The 18,069-nt window shown below is 43.4% G+C and overlaps 1 protein-coding gene across 7 annotated transcripts in view; it reads right to left on the bottom strand.

The window, feature by feature from the left end:
* Positions 1-18,069, bottom strand: part of MAB21L3 (mab-21 like 3) — a 59,274-nt gene that overhangs the window by 27,383 nt on the left and 13,822 nt on the right. For 2 of the 7 annotated variants that reach the window (XM_074318510.2, XM_074318513.2), the window contains one exon: positions 3,868-4,109. In XM_074318510.2, coding sequence (XP_074174611.2) covers positions 3,868-3,915 — 48 coding nt within the window. In that variant the 5' untranslated portion in view covers positions 3,916-4,109. Of the gene's footprint in view, positions 1-3,867; positions 4,110-4,289; positions 4,545-4,881; positions 7,500-8,069; positions 8,236-18,069 lie in introns of those variants that run through there. The other 5 variants (XM_088799516.1, XM_088799515.1, XM_074318512.2 and 2 more) reach the window with 5 other exon arrangements.

The raw sequence follows: 18,069 nt of genomic DNA, 5'->3' as shown, positions 1-18,069 counted from the left end.
GGGGCTCCAGAAGGAAGACCTACCTTTATCCTCTCCTGAATCTCACCAGGCCCTCAATTTGGAGTCAAGTCTCATGAAAGTTCAACATGTCCCTTTATTGGGCATCGCTGACTGTTCTGGCATCCCAGACACTCAAGGGTAACACAACAGGCCTGACAGAGAGGCAGGAATGGTGGAGGACAGCCCTGCCTTGGACAGGACTGTCCTACAGGGCCCGGCTCGCTGCAGTCAAGTGGCAGCATCTTTCCTGTTGGGTGATGGGCTGCCCTTCCTCCCTGCGTCTCTGGCTACACTACGTGCAATTGGTTCTTATCTATACACGATCGATCACAGTGCTATTGAGCAGCCCCAGAGGGGTTTGTCCCTGGAGGTGTCCCTGGCTCGGTCCCACAGAGCTCTCGTCACTCCCATGGTGTAATCAGAAGCTAGAAACCCCAGTCTGTTTCCCCCGCACTGTCCTGGCCATACGTGTAGCCTATCGAGGCAGAGGAAGAAGATTCCACGTCGGGGAGAGGGGATGCAGGGAATGCGGCCTCAGGCAGCTTTCCAGGGAGTCATCTTAGCGCAAGGAGGAGGCTCCCGCACAAGGAGACACCCATCACCAGCCCGACCCCAGAACCCCTTTCTTGCCTCTCAAACCTCGGGAAGCAAGCAAGGTACTGTAAGTGGCAGCCTTGTCACCACATGTATTTCATGGCAAAGCGCTGAAGCTGATTTACGGGGGAAATATGATAACTTAAGAAGATGGAATCAAAGCATATTCAATCCACACTTGACCTCTGGGGCCGATTTAAATCTCCCTCACCTCCTTCGCTGATCACGTCCATGAACAAAGGTGTGTGTTTTTTGTTTCTTAAAGACGGCGTTTATGGATGTGATGGAACAAAAGCAGAAATGAATTCAATTAACCAAGCACACGATGCTCGATGTACCTAATCCAACTCTTACTGCACTGACCCTGGAGAAGTTTGCTACACTTGTTACCATGCACATTCAGTTACTTAAGCAGAGTTTATACGGAAATAGTCATCAGAGGAAACCTGTAAGGGTGCCATCCATTTTCTGTGGCCCCCCTCTCTCTCCAGGCCATGTGTACAGGCCCATACACATGAACATGTCCCCTTCCTGAGCTACTTTCCTTCCCCCACACATCATTTGCTACTATTAATAGCTCAAGTGTGTGGTCAACTTACTGTTTCAAATATAAATGATTGGGAAGTCAAAGTTGTTCCCTATAATAACATCATTCTGACTCCCTTGCATTCCGACATGCTTCCTGGAGAGAGTCATGGAGGGACAGCTAAGTAGCATGCCAGGAATGCCATACCCCTCGTCATGTGACCTGTGCGATGTCATCGTGATGAATGCCACTGGGGAAAAACGCTGAGAACTTCCTTCCAGACAACAGGAAGTCAGACTTTTAGTCCTGGAATTGCATTAAATCTAATAATCAGTTAAAAAAAACACACAAAAGAAAAACACACACCATCTCTATCTTCCAGGTGTTAATAGCAGAAAGGGATGAAGTCATTAATTCAGTGGTACCTACAGGTGAGACTGTAGGTTTTCCACCATCATATCCTCATCTCTCAGACTAATTCTTCCATGAACCAAATGCCTGGGTCCTACAAAATATGTGCAGCTCCCACACGTAGCAGAAGCTGTACCAACCGCAGCACTAAGTTGCAAAGACTGATGAGTCCTTCCGGTGTACAGAATACTTTAAAAGGGTTAGCTCCTTTGAGCCTCCCAATGACCCTGGAAGTTGGGTGCTATGATTGTTCCCATTTTACAGACGAGGAAACTAAAGTTCAGAAAGTGTAAGTTTCCCAGGTCCCAGCGTCCGTAAGTCACAGAACAGGGATCCACACTCAGGCAGTGCATTCTGAAGCCCATATTCAGAACCACTGCAAGGCTCTGCCTCCCCAAGGACAAGGTGACCCGGAGTGAAACCCATGCCCACTGCCTGAATGGGCTCTTAGCCTGCCCGGCCTCTCCGGTACTCCTCCCCTTAGTGAAATCCTACACATGCTCACAGGCTTGGTCTCCACTCCTCCTTCCGTGAAACACCTGTCCCATCAGAGCTAACCCTCCTCTGTCCTCCAGCAGCCCGTTTAAAGCCTATTGCAGCCCTTGGGGTCGGCCATGTATGATATTAAGCATTTTCCTGTCTACTCACGGAATTCCTCCTTGTGCCTTTGGAGTTATGTGCAAAATCTGCCAGGGGGACAGGGCCACCCTTAAAGATACCTAGAGCACAGAATTTCTCTGTCACTTAGCAGGCCGCATGCCAGACCTGTGTTTTGGGCACAGTGTTTTGCACAAAGCAGGTGCTCGATGTGTGTTTATGGAGATACACATAGAGGGGTTTCGCAGAGGAAATATGGCGATAGGGTAAAGAAGAGTAAGCCGGAACCTCAGCACCTTTACTATCTCACTGTGTGACTCTGGACAAGTTATTTCATCTGCATGAGTGCCTGTTTCCTCCTCTGTAAAAATGGAGGCACTACACACGTGTCACATAGTTGTTGATTAGGTTAAAGGAGATACTGTGTGGGCCTCAACCTGCAGCCCTTTCTACACTGTTCTCGCATTATCTTCAATGAATCCTGAAGACACTTCTGACACATACGTGCAAAGATACTATGTGAATATCAAGGGGAATAAAGATATCCAAGACTCTGTTCTTCCCTCCAGAAACTTATAAACAATCTAATGTTTAAGCTGCCACCCAAGATAATAACAGGAAAGGTGTCAGAAGTCAATATACAATTCATTGCCAAATAAATATTGCCAGTAGTAATTACGATGGGAATCCACAAGAAGGTACGGATGTTTTGTGCCGCGGTGTCAGGAAAATTTTTGTTGAGAAAGTCGACTCTGAGCTGAGTTTGAAGGATGATTATGAGCCAGAAAAACAGAGAGGAGAGAGGCTATCTTCCCTGGTAGAGGCGACGCGGGAAGCTCAGGCCTGAGGCCTTCTCAGAGCACAGTTGTGGGGCAGGAGTAACAGACACAACCATCTCCAGCAGTGGATTAGGGGACACATAGGGGAGGGAGGCAGATGTCAGACTCAGGAGTGCTGCAGCTCCTGGACAACTGGGGAGCACATTTCTTGTTGGATAGACTTGCAGCACCAGCCCATGGCTGCCAGGCAAGAAACTGGGACCTGCGGTTTCTAGGTATCCTGATTCCCCCCCCCCCCCCGCCCCAGAGATGAAAATCTGGATTTGTACACGCACGCCCACATACACACACACAACCTCACTGTTTTGAAATGTTTGTAACAAATGTGAAAAAAATTTTAAATGCTCTATAATCCAACGAAAGCACATGCACAGGCTGGATTTAGCGGAACACTGTTTAGAATTTCCGCTATCGGAGAGGCAGGGCAGCAGAGAACAGAAACGTCAAAGTCTTACTTGAATGCCAGCCTGAAAAATTTTGACTTTTTTCTTTCAGAAAACACAGGACCGTGGGAAAATGCTGGCCAACACTCCTTCCATCTATAGCCCCCAAAAGGAGAAATAATGGGAAACTACTTTGCTATAATTTTTATCATCATAGGTTTTCCCTATTTCTCTCTCTCAATGGTTTTGCCTAAGAAATCATCTTTACTTATTACTATGTTAATGAACTCTGAATCAAGGTTGGTGGGGTGGAGGGCTGAGGAGGGCTGAGGAGGGGTGAGGAAGGGTGAGGAGGGGTGAGGAGGGCTGAGGAGGGGAGAGGAGGGGTGAGGAGGGCTGAGGAGGGGTGAGGAGGGCTGAGGAGGGGAGAGGAGGGGTGAGGAGGGCTGAGGAGGGCTGAGGAGGGGTGAGGAGGGGTGGGGAAGGGTGTATGGGAGAGATCAGTGTCTGTCCTTACCTTATCCAGTAGGCAATCGTCTAAGTTTTCTGCAATCAGGGATTTCATGGCTTCTCGTTCAATCCTGAGAGGGGCAGCAGTCTTGGTTTTTCTCAGCAAGGGACACACTTGTGGTAGCTCTCACAGCAACGTTAGTCTCTGAGTGCTAAGTTTCTCTGGGAATGTGTCCCTGGACCAGAGACTCGCCTTCTCAATTTGTCACTTAAGTTCTTATTTCCAAATTGTGAGCCTCCATCTGTCATCTTTGGGGGAATTAAAAAATAACAATAATTTAAAAAGGAGAGTTGATGAAATCGAACTTGAGTCTAACTTAGTTTTACTGGATGTAGCTCTGTGCTTTGACAGAAGAGCAAGTTTCTAAGTTGCATTTCCCATTCAAACACCTAACCGTTGGCTTCTGTAGTTAGTTGGCTTCTGCCCACCTTTTTATGCTCTTGCCCTGAAACGAGATGCCCCCTTGAACTTGGTATCTTACATCTCCTTGTTCTTCTCCTGTTGACAGTAAATATCCCTTGCCCTCCAACCCAGAAAGTCCCACAGATTAATTTAACTTCTTTACAATAAACAAAACAGGAAACTGCCAAACGAGCAGACTGGCACCCATCATTATGCCTACAAACAAGTGCTCAAGTCCTGTCAACCAGATCAGGGCACAACAATTTGCATGTGGAAAAGTACACACACGCCATGCACCCCCCTCACACACACACACACACACACCCCCCCACGCACACACACAGGCACATCCAGCAATGAAAGGGCGGGGATCCTTCTGCTCACCTGCTGACCTTTTAAATATAATCGCCCTCTTCCCACTTGAAAGCTGGCAGTAAAAATTAAGCCAGTGTAAACAAGCCCCTTGAAAGTCGAGGAAATAATCACGTCTGGTTTTGCCAGCAACACCATGTTGGGAAACAGCTCAGGCAGTAAATTCCCACTCTGGTTGGCTGGCTGGAGCTAGTTTTAGTACAGGAGAAGAAAAAAAAAAAAAAAAAAAAGTCATAATGAGCTGACCTGATCTCCCGGAAGCTGGTAAACATTAGAGTCTGTTATCGGATGATCTAAAGGAATTACAGCGTTTCTGGGAGCCCAGCTCACTTCGGAGCAATGTTCCAAACCCACCGCAGAGCGCTGCCTCCCAGAGCGTAGCAAGTGGGTTGGGTGTCTGGGCGACCCTGCTTTCTGCAGCCGCAGAATTTGCATCTCTCACCTCGTCTGCCCTGCTGAGTTGCTGGGAAAGCCTCAGGGGAGCCCCCGCGGCTGCTCTGCGCTCCACCCACCCCTTCCACCCCAGGGTTCAGTCCAACCTCTACCGATGCCTCCTGCGAATCTGTAGTCTGATTTACATATGAGAAAGCCACGCCTCCTCAATGCTGCCTCGATTTTCCCTTTTCTTCCGTTTGTCATTCTAAGTCTTCTTCTTTGGATAGGAAATTGCTGCCGAATGCTTCTGAATCTTCTTCCCTCGGCTTCTCTTACCACCCGCCAGTGTTTCCAAACAATCGGTTTTTCAGCAGACGAAACACGAGCCTCTCCTTCTGAGCTTCTTGCAATTCAGAGTTCTCTCCCCACCTCCTTTTCAATTTCACCGAAGTCCTCCCGTTTCTCCCATGTGCTTTTGTTTTTGTCCTTCCTTCTGTTTCACTGCAATCAGTAACTGGGGGTCCTTTTCCTCTGGTAGGGCTTGTCCTTCCAGTCTACGGTTATCCCAGATACCTGTCATCGCATAGCACAAACTTTTGGCATTTTGTGCCCGTGTCTGTCCTTCCTCAACAGCTGATCAAAATGGTGACACGAATTCTCCTCTTGCACGGGGCAGGGACGGTCAGGGACGCCTGCCAGATGTGAGCAGGGAAAACAAGAAACAGGGCCAGCTGAGGAGCCTGGGAAGAGAAGAAAGAAGCCTGCTGGGGGTGGCTTACTACCGTCTATTTTTACCTGGATGTCAAACTCAGGAGATCGGGGTGTTGCATAAACACAACCAGTTCCTTACGGCCTGATGGGTTTCCTTACAGGCAAAGGTTCCACAATACACAGCGGTCACAAACACCGGCCCTCTGACAGACTGGCAAAGCCACACTTCCTTTGTAGATACAGATCTCTGGATAATTGGATATTGAATCAACACATATTGATTGAGCAACAATCTGCCTCTGGCACTGTGCTAAGCCACGGAGAGGGATCCAACCGTTGACTCAGATTCTTCTCCTTTCTCATGAAATAAGCATCTTCATGTCTCATGACTGACAAAGGCAAGTATGAACAGGTGAACCAGCTATGGCTCAACTAGTGTCGTGAGGACCAAGAAGCTATTTCTTAAAGGCAGTGTAACAAGGTATTCAAAACCCGAAACCATCATGAGAAATCCTGGGAAGATAATGCCACTAGCAGAGGTCTTGGTCACCGATTTTCCTCGTGGCTGAGATTTTTATTCCAAGAAAGAGAAGGGTTGGCTTGATCCAAATCAGTCTTCAATACACACATTTGTTCAACTTCACCAAGGGTACAAACTCTTAAGTTATTCTTTCAAAGTTTTCCTTTAATCCTCAGGTGACTCAAATCTGACAGCACAGGGGCCCACACAGAGATAATTGTCCACGCTGCGAGGAGCCCCCAGCAGTGAGCAAGGAAGGGACCCTGTCTGTCTTTTACCCCTCATGTAGCCTCAGCAAATAGGGCTGAATATTTGATTGTATTAAACATTAAAACGACACTCTAATGAATAAGATATTTTGAGATACATAAAATCACTTTACGTATTCCCAATTTCATTTCACGCAGCACCTGTCATCTCTTTGAATTACTATCATCTTTTGTGGAAAGGCCTTATATAGAAGAACTTCCGCATAGTACGTGGCACGTGATAGGAGCCCAATAAATATTTGTCTTCAGAGTCCATTTTCTTCTCTGAGGAAAAAAGACCCTTCTTTTAATGGATGTAATTCTCCTGGTTTTATCCCATGGGTAAGATCTTCCAGTGGGTTGGTCCTCACAGTTCCTTCAAAAAGCTAGTCCCCTTTCCTCTTATTCCAGAAATGGCAACTGCGGTCATTTGAACTTGATGTTTTGTCTAGGTTCCGAGATAAAGGATCCCAAATTCAAATGCCTGCATGGGTCAGTCAGGTAATAAGATAAATATGCTAGAGCAGAACACTGGAAAGGCGTGGGGGCTGTGGTGGATTTGAGAATACATTCCCTACCTAGGCCATTCTAGGGTGTGTGTGTGTGTGTGTATGTGTGTGTGTGTGTGTTTAAAACAATACTGTACTATCAACTACCGAACAACACAAAAGCCACCTGTACTTCATGTTCCCATAATACTAAAATCGTGGCAGTTTCCTGAAAAAGCCTTGATGGATAGGCAATGTTCTCTGCTTGGACACTCTCCTCTCCCTCCCATTCCATTCCCTGGGCCAACTTCTATTTGTCCTTCAAGACTCATCTCAGCTGCCTCCTGCTCCAGGGACCATCTCTGATTCTCAAGTCTGCGTAGGGGTCTCTATGTGGTGCTCCTAGGTCACTTGCTGGTTTCCTTGTCTTTATCAAGGACACATCAAGGACATGCTCCTTGAAGGCAAAGGCTTACCTTACCGATCACAATACTTGACACAGAGTAGGTGTTCAGTAAATATCTGTAGAATGAATGAATGAATGAACGAATGAACAAATGTGGATGGTCCCTTTTCTCATTCTACAATCTAGTCCCATCCTACCTATACACATAAGATAAAGTGAGAAAAGTAAAAGGTAAACAATGAGGAAATGCTCACTGGTCTACTTGGGAGCATAGTTAACAAAAGTGGAAAGGGAATGAGGAAATGTCCCTTGGAAAAGCTGATTTCAACTCAAAGAGCAGAGAAACAGGATAAGATGTGTTTATACCTGAAAGAGCCACTATTCGCGACAAAAATTGCTAGGACTGCTGAAAAACTGCCCAGTGATTAGAAGACACCATACGGATCTTGGTATCCAAACGCCCATGTGTCTTTGCAAAAGTCATGGCTCCATCTGGCCATTTCAATAAAAAGTACATTATGTCGTAGCTGCAATTATTATCCTAATACACCCAGAAAAAGGAGTAGTCCTCCAACATCGGCCTAAAGGGAGAAAACATACTGTTTACTTAACACCAACGACTCTACCACGTGTATAGCCTCTGATCAAAAGAAATAATGAGAAATAATTAGTGCTGTCAACCCCACCTTTTATGCAGCAAAGCTGAACTGTTTTAGTTATAAAACAGTTTCTAGTAGTATATCATCCCAGTCTGGGCTAGGGGAAAGGAGACTATCGAGATCGGCTTCCATCTGTCTGTGTGTTCATCCATCTATGTTCCATTCTGGATCATTCTCATTCAAATGGCCCATGCTGAAAGGCAACCCAGAAACTTATTTTTAACAGAGACCAGCTATCGATGTAATAAAACTCCTGCTATGGCTGGGGTGACACTTTATTTTCTAATTAAATAGTAAAAGGTGCTTCCATTTTCCCTATGTCCCTACTGGGTAAACAGGGCTATATTTTCATCTGATCCCTTTTCTTAAGTCAGAATGCAAGTCCCTTCCCTCTGCTCTGAGTCATGCGGCTTGTTTTTCAGGAAAACACTGAGAGTGAGGAAAGCATTTAAGGAAGAAGACATTTGGTTTTATTAATTTGTTATACCATAAAACTAACAGATAACTCTATTGAGCTGTTCTCCTCGGGTTCTTTGATACCTGAGTGAGGAGGTGTCAGGAAATAGGCAATGGGAGGAATTAATTGCTGCTGGTTCGAGAGCACACAGGGGACTGCTTTTCCCCCCACCCTCTGTTGCTCACAACATATGACAAATTTGTCTGTGTTTTTTGTTTGTCTTTCTTTCTTTCTTTCTTTCTTTCTTTCTTTCTTTCTTTCTTTCTTTCTTTCTTTCTTTCTTTCTTTCTTTCTTTCTTCTCTCTCTCTCTTTTTCTTTCTTTCTTTTTTTAGTTAAAGGAGACCCAGAGAGAAGACACAGACACAGAGATCAATGAAACAACATAGAAAGTCCAGAAATAGATTCACACAAATGCAGCTATTTGATCATTGACAAAGCATAAACACAATTCAGTGATGAAAGACATTATTTTCAATTAATGAGTATTGGAACAATGGGTCATCCATAAAAAAGAAGAGCTAGACCTTGACAGAAAGCTCACACCTTATGTAAAGAGTAACTCAAAATGGATCATGATCTAAATGAAAGACATAAAACTATAAAATTTTTAGAAAAAAACACAGGATAAATCCTTGTGACCTGGGGTTAGGTAAAGAGTTTTTGAATGACACCAAACACAAGATGCCTAAAAGACAAAAACTCGATAAATTGGACTTTGTCAAATTTAAACCTTTTGTTCTTCTGAAGATACTGTCATGAGAACGAAAAGACAAGATATGGGCTAAGAGAATATATTTGAAAACTATGCATTCAATAAAGAACTTGTATCCAGAACATATAAAGAACTCTCAAACTCAACAACAAGAAAACAAATAACACAATTGAAAAAAATGGGTAAAGGACTTGAATAGACACTTCACCATAGAGGATATAAGTATGACAAATAAGCCCATGAAAAGATAGTTAATATCATCAGCCATTAGGGAAATGCAAATTAAAAACATCATAAGATACCATTACTTACATACTTATATGAATGGCTAAAAAAAAAAATACTGACAATACCAAATGCTGACAAGCATATGGAGCAATTAGAACTCTCATCCATTTCAAACGGGAATGTAAAATGGTCCAGCCACTATGGAAAATGATTTGGTAATTTCTTATAAAGCTAAGCATATATCTGACCCCCAGCAATACCACTCCTAGGTATATAGCCTAGAGAAATGAAAACTTTGTTTACACAAAAACCTGTACATGACTGTTCACAGCTGTTTGATTTGTGATAGTCAAAAGCTGGACACCAGCCCAACACTCGTCCACAGGTGAACAGAATAAACAAACTGGTACATCCACACCACAGAACACTATGCAACAACAAAAAGGAAGAAACTATTGCTACACACAACTTGAATGAATCTTTCAGACATTATGGTGAGTGAGAGAACCAAGCTGTGATGATGGAGAAAAGATCAGTAGTTGCCAGGAGTTTGGGGTGAGGTGAGGGTATGAAGTGAGGGGCCTTCGTTATCCCTGATAATTTTCCTTGCTATGAAGTCTGCTCTGTTTGAAATTAATATAGTTACTCCTGCTTTCTTTTGATTTGTGTTAGCAGCGTAGATTTTTCTCTATCCATTTCCTTTTAATCTTTGTATTTAAAGTGGGTTTCTGGTAGACAACATACAGTTGGGTCCTGCTTTTTTGGATCCACTCTGACAATCTCTGTCTTTTAATTGGTGAATTTAGACCATGGATGTTCAAAGTCATTACTGATATAGCTGGATTCATATCTACCATACTTGTTACCGTTTTCTTAACCTATTAAGCAGAGTGGCCATACCTTTTGCAGTTTGAGGTGCGACCGCAAAACTAGCATGGATTTATTTTTCCTTCTTTACAATTTAACATAGAAGATCTGTTCTCACCATAGATCTTAGCAATCTCGGCGTACAATTTATTTTCCTTTCCTTATTGAGAACTCACCTTTTCATTTAAAGAAAGCACTTTTCAGCTTCTCTTTGGCATATCTGAATTGCCAGCATCACTACTCTTGTGCTATGGGGCCATTTTTAAGTAAAATCGGGGTTACCTGAACACAATCACGTCCATACCATGACAGTTGACCTGATAACCAAGAGGGCTATTAAGTGACTAACAGGCGGGTCACATATACAGCTCGGATGTGCTGACAAAAGGACAATTCATGTCCCAGGCAGGACAGAGTGGGATGGCGTGAGATTTCACCACACTACTCAGAACAGTGCTCAATTTAAAAATTATATTTATTTCTGGAAGTTTCCATTTAATATTGTCAGACCGAGATTGACCGCAGGTAATGGAAACTGCTGAAAGTGAAGCCGCGGATAAGGGAGAATTACTGTATTTGGGTAAATTATCAGTGTTGGGCGGGGCGGCTTGCAGGGCCTCTGCTCCCGCTCCCCACTTAAGAACACAGGACATGGTGAGGCCAAAAAGGGACAACCACGGAGCCATACATAGGGGAGTCATACCATTATAGTCTGTCTGGCGGCCTGTGGAGACACACACCATAGTAGCTACACGATCCACAGTCCACCATTCACTTCTCTGCCTGCCAACCAACCAACCAATCAATGCAGCCCCGCAGTTACATCAGTAGCCAATTGGCTAACCGGTTACAGCTGACGGCCAACCAGTCACAGTCGATGGTCATTCACTACCCGAGCAAGCACCTCCCCACACGAGGTGGAGATCCTGGAAACTGCTCTCTGGGACTCTGTCCCCACACTCAGTCATTATTATTGTTTCAAATATTTCTTGTGTTTTTTTCTCTGTTTCTTCTCCTTCTGGTATTTTCATTATGTGCTTTACAATTTCTGTAGTCGTCCTTAGCCATTTCACTGTTTTTACAATCTTTGTTCTCTTTGCTTTTCCGTTTTGGAAGTTTCTATTGAGATAGCCTCTAGCTCAGAGTCTCTCCTCAGCTGTGTACCGTCTACTAATAAGCCCATCAAAAGCATGCTCCATTTCTATTTCAGTGGGGTTTTATCTCTAGCATTTCCTTTTTGTTCTTTCTTAGGATTTCCATCTCCCTGCTCACATTGCCCATCTGTTCTCGCATGCGTCCACTTTATCCACTAGAACCCTTAGCATTTTAGTCATCAGTGTTTTAAACACCCTATCTGATAATTCCAACATTCCTGCCATGTCTGACACAAACTGTGTTTTTTTGCCTGTCATATACCTGGTAATTTTTTCTTGAGAATTGGACATAATAAGTGGGTAAAAGGATCCGCTGTAAATGGGCTTTTGGTAATATGGTGGTGAGGTACAGGGGGAGGAGAGGCATTCTGTAGTTCTGTGATTAGATCTGCGCCTTTCAGTGAGCCTGCCTCTGACCTTGAACTTCAGTAGTGCTGCTCAAGTTTTTTTCCCCCGCCCTCCTGAAGTGGGACAGCATGTCTAGAGTGGCCTGGAGTTGCTTGTTTCCCTTCTCCTCATGGAAGGCTAGGGCATCCTAGAGTTGGGTGTTTCCCTTCTCCCAGGTCAGTTAGGCTCTGATGCTTCCCCAACACGTTAGGCTCTGGTTAACTAGCTTTGCCAACATTATTCTGCACAATAAGAAAAGAGACCCAATCTTATCATTTGAAACCAGGAAAGTATTATTAGCACAACTGTCAAGCATGTATTTCTGTGTTGGTTTTCTTTATCAAGATATATCATGCTGAGGCAGGAAAGCTATAAATAGAAAAAGAAACAAAAGTATATGTAGGTCAGAGGCAGCAAGAGAACATTCATAAATCGTTTCATGGTGTACGTCTATCTTTTCAAGGTAGCTTCACAATTTCAAGGGCAAGCATTTAACAGAAATAGCTGAGCGCACTGGGAAATTTTAAAAGAATCTTCAGACGACACCACCAAACTCACTGCCCTCCTGCACAAGTCTTGTGCCGAAAAATGCAAAGATCCTATTGATTTCAAAGGTCCTCCCTCAGGTAAAAGTAGAGTCAAGCCCGAAGTATGAAGAGTGGGATCGTCAGTCCTGTACTCCTGAGCCAAGTTCCTCTGCTGACACCCAGCAGGGCCGCCTGGTGTCAAGGTTGGTGTCGAGACAAGGCTGAGTGCACACTGAGGTGAGTGCTAAGAGAGGTAGGTGGGAGGGGGCCTCCTAAGCCAGGGATGTCAGCTGGGCATGGGCACAGAGACCCAGTCCAGGACTGGGGTCAGAGCAGTCCACCTGAAGGGTACCAGGTGAGTTTGGGGAGACTTCCCATGGCGCTGAATTCAAGGCTAAGGTATTTTGATTTTGTTTTCTTGTAGACAATGGGGAGCCTTTGGAGGATTTTGAACAATACACTGATATGATAGAAATTGTTCTTTAAAGTGATTTTCTTTGCAGCTAGTCGCCAATGGGTTTATCCATCTCTACTAGCCTGTCAGCCTTGCAGAGATTGTGTCCAGTTCACTGTTGTCATGGGATTCAAAGCGGGTACCAGCCACTTCCTCATCACTGTACCTATCAGAAAGGGCAGCCCCTCTGAGTACATCCAGTCCTATCAGGACAATGCGCGGTGACCACACCGGTGTGAGAAAGACCTTCCGGGAAGACACAGCCCACACACAGTTCCATGGCTTGGTGAGTAGAACCCACTAGAGTTCAGCCCACTTGCCCCTCACTCCGGCATCCTTGAGGGATCCTGGGGATTGTCTACCACAAGCACAGGCCTTTCTAACAAGTTGGCCCATTTAGCGCCTCAGTGAGGCCTCTGCTAGAATATTCTGTTTCCAAAGTCTGGTCCCAAGGCATTGGCTTCTCCATAGATTGGCCCCGGTTTCCTTCGTTCCCATTTGATGATGTTTAAGCATAAGAGCTTACCCAAGGAAGCTTTTTTTCTTTTAATTTAATAGTACTTATAAATGCTGTCTTAGAAAGAGGCTGCAAAGGACGTTGAATCATTGGTTGGCAATAATATTCTTGTAGTGAAAAGGTTTACTGGTTCTCAACCTTGGCTATACATAGAATCATCTGGGGAGCTTTCAAAAAACACAGATGCTTGGGCCCCACCCCAACCCAATTAAATCAGTGTCTGGGGTCAGCTAGGGCACGAGTCATTGAGTTTGATATTTAGAAGTTAACTTGGAGGGATATCCACAACAAATTGCTACAGATGCCAAGAAGAATACATTCTATGATACCATTTCTGAAAACAATAACTTAGAAAAAAATCCAATTGAGTGTGTATCTATATACAGATACAATATATATAACATATACCATATATAATATGTATATAACATATAGTATATATTTAAAATAGATACTACATATAGTAACATGTAAAGTATAATATGTATAACATTTAAAAAGTGTGAAAATATACACACATGGTTGTTACTAGTTAAGAAATGGGGTACCAATGGCTCACCAGGGGGTCAGAGAGGGAGGAGGCAGAGGGAAAAATGGAAACTAAAAAAAAAAAAAAAAAAAAAAAAAAAAAAAATGGCTTTAAGCTGCTGGTCACCATATAGTCTCAAAGTAGTTTTCACAAGAAAGTGAGATTTCAGGTAATTTTTAAATATTTTCCTGTGTAAAGAAAAATTTCTATAAGTATGCATCGTTTATGTAATCAGAAAAAACTTGCATTATCTTTTTTTTTAAACTGTGTTTTGCATATGGCATTAGCACACACAATGCCCTCTACTAGAACAATAGTCCTTTCACATTTCTTTTTTTTTTTTTTTTTGTTTTTTTTTTTTTTTGTTTGTTTAACTTGGCTCACTCTTTCTTATCTTTGAGGCTTCAACTGACGTCAGTTCCTTAGAATTCCTTTGAGATGGATTTGTTCTCTCTGTCCCACTCAGTCCTGTGCCATTGTCCTTGGCTTTTCACAGTTTGAAATGATTTGTGTGGCTATTAGACCGAGGTCTGTCCACCCGGCTCTAGAGTGGAAGCCACAAGAGGTCAGGGACCAGGTCTGCTTGGCTCCGCAATGAGTTTCCAGGGCCTTGCCCCGTGCTGGACACAGAGGTCTCAAATCTCCTTGGCAACTTCTTGGATCATTTCTCTGTACGTAATCACTTTCCACATGGTCCTACCTCATGCCTTAATGAGATTTTCGGCTCTCTCACAGTCTGGGACTGTGTCTTCCACCTCTCAGGGCTCTCCTGAGTACTCAACAGGTCTCTGGCTGATTTGATAATGGTGATAACCCTTGGTTTCCCCAGGAGTGTTAGCATTTTTCCTTCTATCATTCCCACTGCTGCTGTCACCTTCTCCTGCTGCTCTGGGGGAAAGATGAGTTGGGATAAAGATCCTCACCGTCCCAAAGGTTTCAGTTGTTTGACTACACTTCAGCTCTTTTGATTATACTTAGGTGGTCATGAGTCAATTACAGGTCCTTTTCTTGTAGGTTTCCCCCTCCTCCTCTCCCAATGGTACAGCTTATTGTCACCTCTTGTTATTAACTGAATTATGTCTTCCCCCCGCCAAATGCTTATGTTGAATTCCTAACCCCTAGTAGCTCAGAATTGTGACTATATTTGGAGTCAGGACCTTTAAAGACGTGATGAAGTTACAATGATGCCATTTGATTGGGGTCCGAATCCAATCTGACTGGTGTTCTTATAAGCAGAGATACCAAGGATGCATGTGCAGAGAAAAAAGGCCATGTGAGGACACAGTGAGAAGGGGGCCATCTGCAAGCCAAGGAAAGAGGCCTCAGGAGAAACCAAACCTTGATCTTGGACTTCTAACTTCCAGAACTGGGAGAAAATAAATGTCATTGTTAAAGCCACCTCATCTGTGGTATTATATTTTGTTACAGCAGCCACAGCAGACTAATACACCTCCGTTGAAGAATTCACTTGGGTTTCCCAGACTACACAGAGAAGCACCTCAGTGACCCCCCCCACACACACACACACCCCTTGGTTGCACTCCCTGCTGTCAACCAATGACCCCAGGCAACAACTTTACAGCTGGTGTCTGCTCAAGGAAGAGTAGCTTGCTTTTCTGGGACACATTTCTGCTATTCTTCCCACCTCCACCAGAAATTAAAGACCACTTGATCTTTTCTCTGTACTTAGAAGTTTCAATCCTAGGACCATCGGAAGCTCACTATAACCACCCTGCCCTGTTCCCCTTTATTACTTTTCTTCAGGTGGCCTTAACAGCTCTTCAAATGAGACAATCCCCTGGTGGTCAGTCTTGATAACACTTTGGTTCTTGATTTAGGCAACCAAGTTAGGAATCTACTACAGTAAAATCCTCTGAGCTTTTCCTCAGGACTGGAGGAAACCAGGAAAACCCACAAAGGCTACACTTCCCTTCCTCTCAGGAAGGTAAAAACCACTCAAAGGACATGCTGGAGGCATCATCACCAAAAGGAACACTCAGACCCCACTTCTCTGTTCCACTACTCAGAAGCCACAATATTTGTTCTTGAAACATGACTAAGGAAACCAAGCGCCAAGGAAAAAGTGTGGCTTTTTACCATAGGTTTATGGCAGTTTATAATCTACAATCAATGTTGAGAAAATAAAATTTGGCCTTTTGGGCTGGTGCTCCTTCAATAAAAGAAATCAAGGTCAAACCATCCAGACAAAACAATAACAACAGGAAGAAAGAGTAGAAAAGAAATGAAGTTTGATATCTAAATACCAAGTGTTTTTGTTAGTAAACATTTCATTAAAAAAAAACAAACAAAACCCTGGTAGAACATAGTGTCAACTGACTGGTACCAATTGAAATAAGTCTTTTATATATTTGGCTTTAGTTCCTAAACTTATCTTATAAATACTAAAATTTATCTTGCTATCAAGTCTCTGCCTCAGTATCTAAATCTCCTTGGGGTCATGGAATGATGGAGTGAAGGCAGAGACAAGTCTGATTTGCAGAACTGTGGGATACTTTTACTGTCTTCATTTTTCAGTCCAGCATCAAGAGAGGCAACATGACGTTTCAAGTCCTTTTCAGAGGAAGGCTATAACAAAGTCCTATTAACAAAAGATATGTAGGTTAAGTCCCGTTCTCTCACATTGCAATGCCTATCACTGCCACCTCCTCATTCATTCTCTCCCATCACCATGACAACAAACCCCCATCAGTCACAAGCAGCCAGAACACTATCAACCAAGAAGTAAAGAGTGAGCCTTTATCCCCAGCTCATGGGGCTTTATTTCAAATAATGACCTTGTTTCTCAGTAAATTCTTGCCTTATTACAACATCGAGTAGCCAGTCATTAGCACTAGAAAGATCCAAGGGCTCCTGAGCTCTTGGCACCAAGGACTGCTTAGATGCCAGTTTCCTCTACAATATCCAATTAAGAGCAAGATTACATAAATCCTCAGCTTCCCAGCTCAGTCTAACTATACCTCAATCATTAAATGAGACCAAAATGATCTAAGATAAAAGGCAATGTTGAATGACACTGGGCAGCAAATTAATCACACAGAGGCCCTAAAAAAAGGAAATGAAAGAAATGGCAAACAGGCCAACCATGCCTGCAGTTCTTTGTACCTCAGCTTGGGTTCCCAGTATAGCTCACCCTACATCCTTTTGATTAACTACCTCTATAAGCTTCCTAAACCCAAATATCTATTATAAATATTTCAGGCTAATTGAAATGACACAGTTTAAGATCATGGCTGTAATTATTGGGAATTATAATAGTTCTTCTACACAAACTGGGGCTATAGGAATTATTCTTCATATAGTTTGTAATCCTGAATTGGGTTAAAGCCAACTACTCCCAGAAAGACTGCTATGAAGGTAGACAAAAGAACATATAACTGGCAAATCTCTCTGCCATTTGGCGATCTGTCCATAATTTGGTTTTAATCTCTTAATAAATGGAATTTGCATTTTCTACTTTAAAGCCTGAAGTAAAGTCTCTCAGGATAGCGGTGTACATTTTAGTTAAGCTATAGGACAATGATAACACTTGTTGTGTTTGGTTTTGTTTTTTTTCCCCCACATTAAACAGGATACCACACGGGAGAATTGCAAACATGGGAGAGAAACCAAAAGGGCCCATTTTCATGATGAGAGAAACACAGACACTTACTTGCAATACAGGGTGATAAGTGCAACAAGTGGTAAGTACAAGCAAGACCATTCATGGTACTAAAGCAAATAAAATCAATATTGCCCAGCAGGCGAAGGAAAACCTCACTGAAGAAGGAACATTTAGACTGAGTCTTGAAAGGTGGAAAGACTTATGAGCGAGTGCAAGAAGAGAAAGGTGTTCCAAGAAAAGAAAATAGCAGGTTTAAAAGCATGGAAACAAGGGATGTCAGTGAAAACAGCAGAGGAAAGACCACCAAGAAGTCTCTCCTTCATCAAAGGAAGGAGAACACTACAAAACTGGGCAGAATCAACTTTTTCAGAAATCAGGAAATTAACCAATGGCTTGCAGCAATATGGGGAGCATTAATTCAAGAAAAACAACCAAATCTTGGTAAGAAGAAAGAACTAAATGGTGTTTTAATTTTTCCTATATTTCACTCCCTAAGTCCACAGTAGCCTTGCAAATTAACAGCCCCTACTCATGGTGAAAACTAGAAGCGTGGCAGCCACCAAAGGAAGCAG

This window comes from Rhinolophus sinicus, chromosome 7 (assembly GCF_057876585.1).
Source record: "Rhinolophus sinicus isolate RSI-liver-muscle chromosome 7, RSI-T2T, whole genome shotgun sequence".
NCBI lineage: Eukaryota > Metazoa > Chordata > Mammalia > Chiroptera > Rhinolophidae > Rhinolophus > Rhinolophus sinicus.
The sequence above is the reverse complement of the archived record's forward strand: the minus strand, read 5'-3'. Positions and strand labels throughout refer to the sequence as shown.